General features: G+C 49.5%; 1 protein-coding gene across 1 annotated transcript in view; it reads left to right on the top strand.

The window, feature by feature from the left end:
• The window catches only part of LOC104167188 (dysferlin-like), a gene marked incomplete at its 5' end in the record, with an annotated part of 61,182 nt that overhangs the window by 28,696 nt on the left and 20,364 nt on the right, over positions 1-12,122 (top strand). Inside the window, 6 exons of the mRNA XM_009707373.1 lie at positions 772-863; positions 3,115-3,285; positions 3,847-3,989; positions 6,549-6,688; positions 8,569-8,657; positions 8,928-9,023. Coding sequence (XP_009705675.1) covers positions 772-863; positions 3,115-3,285; positions 3,847-3,989; positions 6,549-6,688; positions 8,569-8,657; positions 8,928-9,023 — 731 coding nt within the window. The remainder of the gene's footprint in view (positions 1-771; positions 864-3,114; positions 3,286-3,846; positions 3,990-6,548; positions 6,689-8,568; positions 8,658-8,927; positions 9,024-12,122) is intronic.

Below are 12,122 nucleotides of genomic sequence, written 5' to 3'. Positions count from 1 at the left end.
GGTTACATCTTTTAGGGGAAGTTTTTTTTTTTTTCTTTTTTTTTTTTTTTCTTCCCCTGGCAAAAATGCTGACTCGAGTTAATTTAACCACTTTTCAAATTTATGCTGGTTTCCCGGAATAGTTTTAGTTGTGAGAAAGAAGCTGAAAAATGTGCTAGAAATGTAAAAATATCTGATACAATTTTTAGATGCACAATGAGGCTTTATGTTAAAGTATGCTTCCATTTTATTTTTTTTTTAATTTATTGCAGCATCTTAGAAAGAAGTGGTTTTGAGCCACATTTTTTGAGACAAAATGTTTTTCCTTTGACATTCTAGTCCCCTGCATTTGTAAATCTATTTCTGAGTAGGCCTCAAACTTAAAAAATTATGACCTTGATGGAACCCCAAAATAGCTGATTCAGATGAGAATGGGAAAGTCCTGAGGACTTCAGAGCAAGCCCAGTCCTTCGAAGAAGCCATAAGTAGTTTTTTTCATGCTCTTTTATTGGTTTTCCATCCCATTGGCCTCAGAAGGGCTTGGACTCTTGTCCCACACTAACTGGTCCTTCAGTCGTCCTCAAAAAAAGATTGCAGTGCAGGTAGCTCTTGCCAACGGTCACAGATTTGTAGTTAATGGTCAGACTGCCCTATCCTTGGAATCAGGCGTTAATCAAGGGCGGTGGAAGATCCTGCTTGCTGGGATAAGGAGAGGCAGAGTTGAATTTCCTTCGCCATCAATATTGCTGTGTAATGACTCCTTCTTGCATTTCTTTTCATGCCCATCTTCAGTGCGATCCCTATGTGAAGATTTCCGTGGGAAAGAAATCCATAAATGACCAAGAAAATTACCTTCCCTGTACGCTGGAGCCTGTCTTTGGAAAGTGAGTTTTGATTCAGTTTGGAGTCCGTGTGATCTTTTATGGCATATTGAGGGAAGGGGGCTGGGCCAGCCAGTGCTTCCCATTCCAGCCTACGTTCAAGGCCAGGTTGGACAGGGCTCTGAGCAATGATCTCATTGAAGATGCCCCTGCCCGTGGCAGAGGAGTTGGACTAGATGACCTTTAAAGGTCCCTTCCAACACAAACCATTCAGTGATTCCCTTGGCATGCCCTTGGCTCATGGCCAACCTTGCTGAAGGGAGTCTTGGCCGTGGCTTGACCGCTATCCTACCCACCATGGTTGGTGTTTATCTTCTCCTTGGGACTTTTGAGCTGTGGAGCATGGACTAGGCCTGCTCTGTCATCAATGGAGATATCAGAAGGGTTGTTTAGACCTGAGGTTCCCCTGTGGAGATATCTGCCTCATCCCACTGATGGTAGAGAGAGTCTGGGGAAACCCTGCTCCTCATTTAGGCACTTTGGCTAAATGTCTGAAGAAAAGACACTTATGATGAAGATGAATGGAGACCTGTTTGATTAGGCTGTGGCATGGAACACCTCAAAATCAGATGCTCTGAAAAAGTAGTATCTATGAACAGGATATGGACTGGTTGAGTTGTTTGCCTTGCAGTAGGGCCACAAAGGTGATAATGTTGTTTTCAGAAAAGGGTATTCGTCAGAGCTGGGAAGCACCACGGGGACCAGGCAAAGCGGAGGGAGGCAGGGGAAAACCTGGTGCTCAGCCTCCACATGTCCATAGGACTTTGGTCTCCCAGAAAAGCTGGGATTAGACGTAGGGGGTTATGCTTCAGCACAAAGAAGGGTCAAGCCCTACTCCACAGGACGTCTAGCTGGTTTTCTTAGGCGGTTCTCGCCATCTCAGGCTGTCAATGCTGTGACACCTTCCCAACAAAGCAAGACGGAGAGGGAGATACACCATCTACAAGGATGAAGGAAAAGGGAGAGGGATGGCGAGGGTGAGACCTGGGAGGACAGCGTGCATTAGACAAGACCTTTGCTCCTCTTCTGCCTAATGGAGATGGCAGCTCTGACCTTCCTACGATGAATTCAAAATTCCCACCTAGCATGAGGGAGCCCTGGTCTCTGGTGGACCAGGACCTACCGCCCTGTGGCAGAGCCTGGTGGGCTCTGCTAGGCTGAGTAAGTCCTGCTTGGCCAAGCCTGGCTCCTGGCCAGAGGCTGTCTAGACAGCGTGCTGCACCTCCCACCCGGTCTTTAAAGCAAGATGTAAAACCGAGGTCCTGGCTGCTGGCGGCTATTAAACCTCTCGTTTCATGAGCTTTTCCCTCGGCGGCTGGCTGCCGTCCAGCTTTAGCTAATTACTTTCTGCTGACCCCAGTTCCTCCTGCACTCTTAATTGGTGGCATAATTACTCACTTCCCCTCCTTAAAAGCTGCTGTGGGGTGGGTGCTGGCAGTGGGAATGGGCATCATGTTTCTCCCCAGCATTGCCTGCCTTTCAGCAGCAGGTGGAGGGGTTCCTGGTAGTGCTGGGCCAGACCTGGACCATCCTGCTCACCCAATTGTACCACCTTCTGCGTCGCCATCATTCATCAGCACTGGTTCGGTCAGGATTGGGGTCCTGTGTTTTGGCAGGGTCTTGGTGCTTTGTCTGTTGCCGTCCTTTATGTGAGGAGGGAGAGGAAGGTTTGCTCTTGCCTTATTTTAGGTCAGTATGTGGACTGTGGTGTAATGATGGCAGAGGAGACAGCACAGAAGAAAGGGGCTTAGGACCGGGAGCAGAGGACAAGGAGGTTTTGAGGGTCAGTCTCTGACCACAAGCTTGGCCCAGGCAGGCTCGACTCCTGTTTTGGACATTCGCTCTTCAGGCTTAAAGAGCAGATAGTTTTCCAAAGTTGTCGTTTCTCCTCCTTTCAAATTCCATGGCAATGGTTATTCCCGACTCTCACCCACTGCTCTTTTTCCCTGGATATTGCAATGACCACCGTCATGTCCAGTCAGCAGACGGAGAAACTGAGCAGGGACAAAGTTTGCCTGAGGATAATTCAACCAGGCAAAAATAAACCCAAGGCATGCTTGCTTAGTTGCATCGCCACAAGCTAAGCCAGTACAACACAGCACTGATAGTACTGGACCAATGTGACAAAGATGCTCAGTGGGTGTACGGTCCTTCCCGGCACGGGTGGGTTGGGATGGTGTGTGAGTCCATTTCCCGTGGGGCTCAGCAGCATGAACCCCCATCTCATGGGTATTTCTGGGCTCCCGTTGTGCAGGATGTTCGAGCTGAGCTGCACTCTGCCCCTGGAGAAGGACTTGAAGATCACGCTCTACGACTACGACCTCCTGTCGAAGGATGAGAAGATTGGGGAGACTGTCATAGACCTGGAGAACCGGTTCCTATCAAAATACGGGGCGCGCTGTGGCCTCCCCCAAACCTACTGCGTGTAGGTACCTCTGTGGGCTCGGGCTGGGGGTCTCTGTAGCTGCCAGGGCTGTGCGGTGCTGAGCTGGCCATGGGGACCGGGACGATGTCCCAGCCCCGGGGTCTGCTATCGCAGGGCTGTCCCAGGGGGACCCGACCGATGCTGTACTTCACCGCAGAGATATGTCTTCAGATCGATTCACACCAGAGAAGCCCCACATTTAAGGAAATTCCTCGAGCCCTGGCTCTTCTCCAGAAGCATAAAATGCTTCAAATAACAGAAATGTCCTTGGGGAAATCCCGTTAGGTCCCTGATACCTTTTGGGCACACCGTGGTGAGGACACCCCTCATGCACAGGACCTGCTGAAAGGTGATGTGGTGGGGCTGGGGGGGCCATCAGGGCACCCTAGCCCTGCAAGCTGGCTCTGAGTGGGCTGTGGGACATGCAACCCCATTCACCAGTGGACACAGACTCAGAGCGAGCTGCACTTTCCTCAGAGCAGCCCTCTTTGGTGTGACGTTGGGGCTGGAAGATGTTTTATCGCATGTTGAGCTGCTGTTTTCCCTCCTGTTTGGTTTCAGCTCTGGACCCAACCAGTGGCGAGACCAACTCCGTCCTTCCCAGCTGCTTCACCTCTTCTCCCTGCAGCACCACTACAAGGCTCCCACCTACAAGTCTGACCGGATCATCTTCAGGGAGCACGAGTACATCCTCTCTGAGCTGGGTAAGGTAACGGGGATGCTTCGGGGTAGCAAATAGCTTTCCTTTATCCAGAGCAAGGGATGGAGTTGGAGGTCATGAACATATCACAGTGGGGGGCTATCCGGGGGGCCAGGACTCAGCGATGGTCACATCCCCATCCTCCTCACCTTGCTGTCCAGGTTGGCTCTGCACCTTTCCCAAACTTGGCTCTGCCCCAAAGGTTGCAGGTTGCAGCTGGATCTGCACCAAAGCCCGGGGCTGAACCCAAACCTGCAATCCATCCACGTTAACTTTGGCCTTGGGTGACTGCCCTTTGCTGCTTGCAGCAAACCGAGTACACGCAGGCTGGGAGCGGCAAAGTCCATCGCAGGCAGAGAGATTCCAGCCTGATCTTCCAGCTGCTGCTTGGGCTGGAGGAGCAGATGTGCCGATTGCATCTCTGCGTTTCGGGGCTGGAGTCAGTAGAGGGAGGTAATATCATACACACAGTGCCCAGGGTATCGCACCGCGGCTCGCACCTCGGGGGGCAAGGTGTGCTTGGGATGGAAGTGCAAAATCAGCTTCTGCCAGCAAGGAGAAACTATTACCGAGTGTTGGGGAGGCATTTTCTTGTTTGCAGAAAAAAACCCACTGACACCTGCAATAGCCTGGGTACCAACTCATGCCCGTCTGACTGGCATCCTTGGGGGCAGGAGTTTGCCTTTTTAGAGAAAACTCTGCTTTAAAGCACGGAAGGGGTGCTTTGGCCCAGGGAGGAGGTGAAACCCTACTGTACATGGCCCAGGAGGTGCAGTTTGACTTTATTAAGGCCACTACAGTATCGCAGAGCCACCAAGGAGGACTTGGCCTGCAGAGGCATGAGACGAGACACAACCCAGGACTGATCCCTCTCCCTGCTTTTGGGAATCAAGGCACAAATTCATGGCTCTCCCCTTAGAAGGAGGAGGAGCGGGGAAGCAACGTCTCCTTTGCAGCCTCTTGTTATGCGAAAGGTTTTTAGCGAGGGCTGGAAAGGTGTTAAACCGAGCGGGGTCTTCCCCCCTCTCCCAGCCCCTGCCTTTCACCTTCCTCTGCTTTAATGGCAATCAGTTCAAAAAACAGAACAAAGTCTGATGCTTGACCTCAAGGAGATCTGGAAACCAGCTGTGTTCGCAGAGCAATGTCAGATCTGAACCTGGCGGTATAAAGTGAAGCTATTAAACACGAGAGCATGGGTTTTACAAGCACTGCACCCGGACCATTATTCCATAACCCCCACATTTGTTGTTTTCTGAGAGATTTTTCTTTTTCCTGTGCATACGCGCACACACACACACACACACGCATGCACACACACCAGGTTTCCACTGCTTGAGAAATAGCCCATATGTCTGAAGTTAACCACTTCAAGATATTGCCAAGAAAGGAGCTGGGATATATCACCTGAAAGTTGCAGAGCTCTAATAATATTTATGAAGCGCATTTCGTTTCAAAGGTCCTCGAAGGCACCACGGCCTTGAAACGCTGTGGCTGAACAGCAACCGTCTCGGGGGGTGATGTCTTCCACCAGCCCCAGCATGGCATGTGGGATGGGGAAGCAGGAGCAGGCTCAGCCAAGGCCAAGTTGCCCATCCTCCGTACCCGGGTGGATGTAACAGGGATCCTGAATGACGGGGAAGAGAAGGCAAAAATGTCCATTATTGATTTGTCTTGTCTGACCTATTTGGGGAAGGATTAGGGTCTGGTGTGGAGTGGGTGAGGAGGTGGAGATGTTTTCAGGTCTGCTCACAGATGGCTTGATGTTCGCTGTGGCTGTCGTGCGATGACATGTTTCAGTGAAAGACCACAAATACCCCAGCGAGAGCAGTGTGGACCAGAGCAGGGATTAGAACCGGCCATCAAGCTGTGCTGGTGGTGTCTGCATGGCCATCTTTTTCCTCTCATTTCTGTCTTTCATCCCAAACCCAGCAGGGAAGAAGTGGGACACTGTAGGGAACTCCTTCCCACTGCACTCGTTGCTGCCCAACTGAAGATGCTGGATGGTTTTAAATGAGAGGATTTAAACAATATCCATCACAGGAGTGCTTGCAAACTGCACCAGAGTCGACCCTTTCATCTCCTCTCCCTGAAGAGCTTTGATCACACGTTAAATAAACCTCTGCCAGGGGTGGGAACAGCAGCAGAGCAGCAGCGTGGGCTGGGGGGCTGCTGGGCACCCTGCAGCCCCAACTGCTATGATTTTTGGGGGCTTGAACCCTTGAGCAGGATCAAAGACTGGACTCTCCTTTCCATATGCTTCAGCTTGGTCCTTGCAAAGTTCCACTTGCTGTAATTTGGGGAGGGGACTTGCACAAGAGTCCCCACAGGTCCCTGTCCCATTGCATGGTGGTTTGCCCACGTGTCCCACTGGGAATGCGTTGCCCTGTGCCCAGGAGGGTTTGTGATGATGGTGGATTTGCAAACGGAGGCTGTGTTCCTTCTGCTTGCCCCTGTCTGCAACGAGGCTAGTGGGCTTATGCTTGGTCCCGCGGGGTGGTCAGAATCCAGCCCTGCACGGCCACGGCCATGGCACGGCATAATGCTGCTCTTTGCTCTGTGGCAGAGGACGGCAAACCCCTCAACCCTCACCTGGGGCCGGTGGAGGAGCGTCTCGCCCTGTATGCCCTGCGGAAACAAGGGCTGGTGCCGGAGCATGTGGAGACGAGACCTCTTTACAGCCCTCTCCAGCCAGAAATCGAGCAGGTGGGTGATGCGACATGTCCGGGACAAGACCAAGAGCATCATCTCCTTTCCATCCAATGCTAAGGAGCAGGTGACTGGCTGGCTGCGGAGCCATGCTGAGGATGCCTACCCCAGGAGATGGGCTTTTCCCGGGGGGGGGACTCAGCCTGTGGGACAGAGCAGAGCACCCGCTATCGAACGCAGACCGGAGCTCAGCTCCGTGGCTGACTTGCTCAGGGTGCTGGAGGAGATCAATTCCAGCCTCCTGTGTTCATCATCATCAATATTTGCTTGCAATTTTAAATTTTTTTTTTTTTTTTCTCTGTGGGAAAGCCATTTCTGATCTGAAAGTTTTTGTGCAGAATTCTTCTATAGCGGGAACGCTACCACAGGCTCCTTTGGCAATGCAGCAGCGTGATTTCTGCAGCACGAGCCCACCCTTGGAGGTGTAAAGCGTTAGTACTGTTGGAGACTGGGTGTTTTTAAGCCAAATGAAAACTAAACGGGCTTCCATCCGAACCCAATCAAAACCCAGGTATCTGTAGTTAGCCTAACCCCTTTTCTTTGATTAACACATACGTGCACTTTATGCACTTGGATCAAAAAATGCTGCTTCCTGAAGAACAAAATGATTAATTATCATCTGTCATACGTGTTCAGTTGCGTTGCAAAGGCAGTTCCAAGAGACCAGCTCTGCAACTGGTGTAAACGTGCCCCGCCACCGATCTGCACTGTTTCAGCCATTGCCCTTCGGGGGTTCATTTTTAAGCAGACCACCTCTCCGGCGGCGGGAGAGGAGAGTTGTCGGCAGAAGTAAATACACTGGCAACTACTCGAACATCTTTTCATCTTAATGAAGATGCTGATTAGAGGCAGGAGGTGGCTGCTGTCGGTTGATGAGTGGGTCTGTCCTCCTCTGACAGGTACAGGTGCCATGGTCTTGTTGGACCAGGCGTGGAGACTAGGAAGGGTGCTTCCTCCGTGCCATGGGGTTGCATACGGGCAGAGCAATCAGGGTCTGCCCTGGACCAGTGCTCCTACCAAGAATATCCGTGGGGGTGATGCTGGGTCCAGGGGATTAACCTGTGTGACTTGGTACACGTTGCATTCAGGGTGGTTCCCAAAAGCGTGGCTGTGACCTGCTGCAAAGCCGCAGAACAGGCTGGCTCTGTCGGGCGGTTTGTAGTGAGCTAAAAGCCAGGTTGGGCTTTTAAAGTTTTCTGCTGAAATGGAAGATTTTCTTGCCAAAAAGCAAGTGAACCACAAACCCCTCTGTGATGGGCTGATTGTCAAAGGATGGCTTTTTTTTTTTTTTTTTCTTTCAGCCCTTGAGACTGCACAGTAAAATATTTTATTGGCACCCATTGGTGTTTTACAGTAAAAGAGACCACCTAAAAACACCTCCCCTGAGATTTCAGCTGCATTTCTGCTGCTCTCTCCCTGGAAGAACTTTGTGAAAGTGGAATTAGATTCCCCTCTCCTCATCCCATCCTCTGCTCCCATGGTCAGAACCCCATAAACCAACTGTCCAGCTGGTGACAACTGGTGACATCGTGGAAAATGAGTGATCCGCTTGCTTCTTCAACACCTCCCATGGACCTAGTCTTGAGTCTGTCCTATGTAAAGATAGTCAGCCATGGAAAGTAAAGCCAGAGTGCACCTTCAGCTTATCCAGACCAACCACTTAGGTATCGCAAATGATTGACATGTACCCAGCTATCACTAAAATAGTTTTAATATAGTACTTAATGACACTTTTCCATTAAGGAAACCTCAGTTTTCAGTTAGGGAACGCTGGAGCACTTGATGTTTTCTCTCTCCACTACTAGGTCTGACTGAGGAGGTGAAGGTAACCCAGTTAGGAGGCTCACTAGGTTCCATGTGTCTTTCTTTCCATACAGGGAAAGTTGCAGATGTGGGTGGACCTGTTTCCGAAATCTCTGGGTCAGCCTGGCCCCCCTTTCAACATCACGCCACGCAAAGCCAAGCGGTAACTTGTTTTTCGTTTCTTACTCAGTGCCATGCTGGTTCCAGCACTTTCTGTTTAGTGAGGGAAGAGGAGAGGGCTTGGAGATGTCAGATGGGGAGGGATTCACCTGCCTAGCTGAGAAACATCTGTGTGGGCTCATCTTCAGAGGAAGGTGACTCACGTCTTAGCTCCTTCAGCTCAATAGCCGAGTAGCACAACCAGGCTGTCTAGGTGGGCTCTGGACCAAGATTTCCACCCTCTCATGTTGCTTTTGTTCCCGGGGCTGTCCAGGTTCTTCTTGCGCTGCATCATCTGGAACACCAAGGATGTCATCCTTGATGACCTCAGCATCACCGGGGAGAAGATGAGTGACATCTACGTCAAAGGGTAAGCCACCCTGCTTCTGCATCCTCCGATTACCACAGCCCAAAGGCGCAAGAGCAGCAGTGAAGGAGTTAACACGGCCCTTGCATCAGCATTGCTGTGGTAGACAAGAATTCCCACTGGGATGAAGGGGCCATTCACACCTCTCCAGCTATGGATCCCACTTCTCGGCAGACACGTCTCTGCTGGGCTCGTAACTGCTTCACGATGTCAAGTTTTTCTTTGCATCTCTTGGATGCTTGCAGGACAATATTTACATTTAGAGAGATAAGATGTGGGGAAGCAGCCTAGCCACCGGAGAGAGGGGCACGGAGTCTGCATTTCCACTGCTGGCTCCTTCCCACCTCCTCTCCCAGGACAGCCATGGGCTTGTTCCATATATATAGGCTGGCTTGTTTGCATAGCTGCTTTTTTTTGGAATTCCCTTTTTTCCTTGAAACACACAAAAAATGTGGCAACCAGCAGTAACTCCTCTGGCACATTCCCTTCTCTGCCTGACTCCATTTATGTTTTATCTTGTGTAAAATGGTGCAATCCCAGCCAAGGGACTTACTTATTTTGTGCGTTCTTTGGATTTATGGACAGGAAGAGGTAGGATTTTGAAACAGACTGTAAATCCCTTTTTTACAATCCCAATTTTCCTCCTGTAAATCCAGAATGCGCGCTGCTTACCTGGTATTCACATCAAGTGCATTGTTGTCAGCTCCAGCTAAGCTGCTCTGTGCACTTTGGGGCTCTGAAATAGTAGTGCTTGCAGGGTGTTACTGGGAAAGCGACAGCACCCAGCGCTTGCTGAGAGCCCTCTCCTGGCTTTTGGCATCCCCAATGACCAAGCAAATCTCGGAGTGCTGCAAATGAGTTAAAAACCTTGCTCAACTTCCTCATTCCCCCCCTCACCCCAAATGCTTGCATCATTAGCATCCCTGGATGAGGCCTGAATAATCCTATTGGGAGGGGAGGCAATGGTCCTTCTTGTGCTTAACCATCTGCCCTACAGACAGGGGATCCAGTGGGCAAAGTGACCTTCACCACCACGGCATGGTGCTGCGTTGGTGGGGACTCCTCCTTCCATCCACCGCTGCCTCCTGAGCAGGGGCTGGACCCTCCTTTAGGGTGAACTCAATGGATAAGGAGATTTTACCTGTGGCTTTACTTCAGAAGATCACACAGTGCTTCTCTGAGGAGGCTATTGCCAGTTTATTCGCCATTGTACCCATTAGGCGAGGCCAGGGCTGGAATCTCAGTCTCTTGGACATTATCTTCTACATAATATGTAAATTATTCTTGAGTCGGTTAGGCAGGTAAATGAAATAGGAGCTTTGCTGTTAAGCCCGAGGCAGAACTCAGTCGCCGTTTGTTTTATTTAATTTAATCAGTTATTTACTGATAGTCTTACAATAGCATGGAGAGGTCTCAGCCAAGTTTAGGTTGTGCAAGGCTGAGTGCAGAGATCTTCCCTTCCTAAAGACTTGTGCTATAGGCAGACAAAAGAGTGGTAGTGTAGGGAAATCATATTCGTTAGCAACCAAAGATGTTTTTTTGGGTTAACAGCCCTCTCTGTCGCTGTCATAGGCGGAGGATATTTTTGTATTGTTTTCGTAGTGAGATTTCCAATAAAAGGTTTTACTTCCCCAAGAGGATGGACCAACACTGAACCAGGTCTCATGGGAGATGGGAGGTTTTCACTCATCATCTTGCAAGTTTTTCAACATATTTCAAGGTAAAACCAGTACTGCTTTGAGCCAATTGGACTAGAAGTTCCCAGAGTCCCCTTCCAATCATCCACCGCTACTAAAAATTATGTGATATTATGTGGCATCTTTAAAACTCATTTGCATCCCCTTTTGGGTTGCTAAATAAAAGGATGGCCTGGGTCCTCCAAAATCTTATACTCGCCCTGAGCAAACAGAGAGGTGTGTTTGAGAACAAAGTTGCCTCTCAGGTTTAAGAACCTAGTGTCGCCTTTGGATATTGCAGATAGCTTAAGCCACATGGATTTGAAAAATAACAGACGAACTAATGGGCTAAAAATCCCTCCAGTCCTGTTAAGTACAAAACCATTATCTATAGTTCAGGAAATCTCTGACTTACAAATTATTGGAGGTTGGGGAGGTGTGTTGGGAGGGTATCAGGATGTGTTTGCCCCCATCCCGCACTCTTACCTGGATCTCTGCTGTTGGCCCCGGTCAGAGGCAGGATACTGGGCAAGATGGGCCTTTGGCTGGTCACCACGGCCGTTCCTACGTTATGTTTTTAATTCTGGGGCACCATGACTTGAATGATTTTGATTTTGGGCATCTCTTTCCTACAGTAGGGAGTGTGCAGCAAATTCTGCAAGAAAAAATAACAACCCAAATGTGCCAAAGAGGCATCCAAATAAAATGATTTCTTTGTCCTTTTGTTTGCCTGCAAGGAGAGGGCACTCACACTGCATCCTCCGAAGGTCCCTGCCAAACTTTGAAGGATGTGGATAAACAGACAGGCTTGCCGTTTGCATCCTATCAGATCAAATCAAATAATCCAGCCACAATTTCAGTATTAGTGTAACCTCATCACACGATTCCCACTGCCACCAAGCCCTCGCTGTCTGTGTAGCACATGTGCATGTGATGTGTACCGTGGGATGAACTTGAGTAGACCTCCCTTCCTTGTCTCCCACAACACATTTGGGGTGGGTCATGTGCTTCTCTTGAGCACTGGAGAAGAGGGAATAATTTGTGTAGCTGAGCAAAAAAACCCCTTATTTTCAATTTAAGTGGAAAACAATCAAACAAGATAATTGTTTTCATTAGAGATTCTCTCTGAATCTTCTGGCTTTCCTCCAGGAGGGCTCTAAATACACAAATCCTTGTCTCCCACAACACATTTGGGGTGGGTCATGTGCTTCTCTTGAGCACTGGAGAAGAGGGAATAATTTGTGTAGCTGAGCAAAAAAACCCCTTATTTTCAATTTAAGTGGAAAACAATCAAACAAGATAATTGTTTTCATTAGAGATTCTCTCTGAATCTTCTGGCTTTCCTCCAGGAGGGCTCTAAATACACAAATGGATGTGTTTTATTGTTTTGTTTTGTTTCGTTGATTGCTGAAGACTGGAAAAACTT

The sequence above is a fragment of the Cariama cristata genome, unplaced genomic scaffold, assembly GCF_000690535.1.
Source record: "Cariama cristata isolate BGI_N322 unplaced genomic scaffold, ASM69053v1 scaffold1699, whole genome shotgun sequence".
In the NCBI taxonomy this organism is placed as follows: domain Eukaryota; kingdom Metazoa; phylum Chordata; class Aves; order Cariamiformes; family Cariamidae; genus Cariama; species Cariama cristata.
Note: the sequence above shows the minus strand (reverse complement) of the source record. Positions and strands in the feature narration are given on the sequence as shown.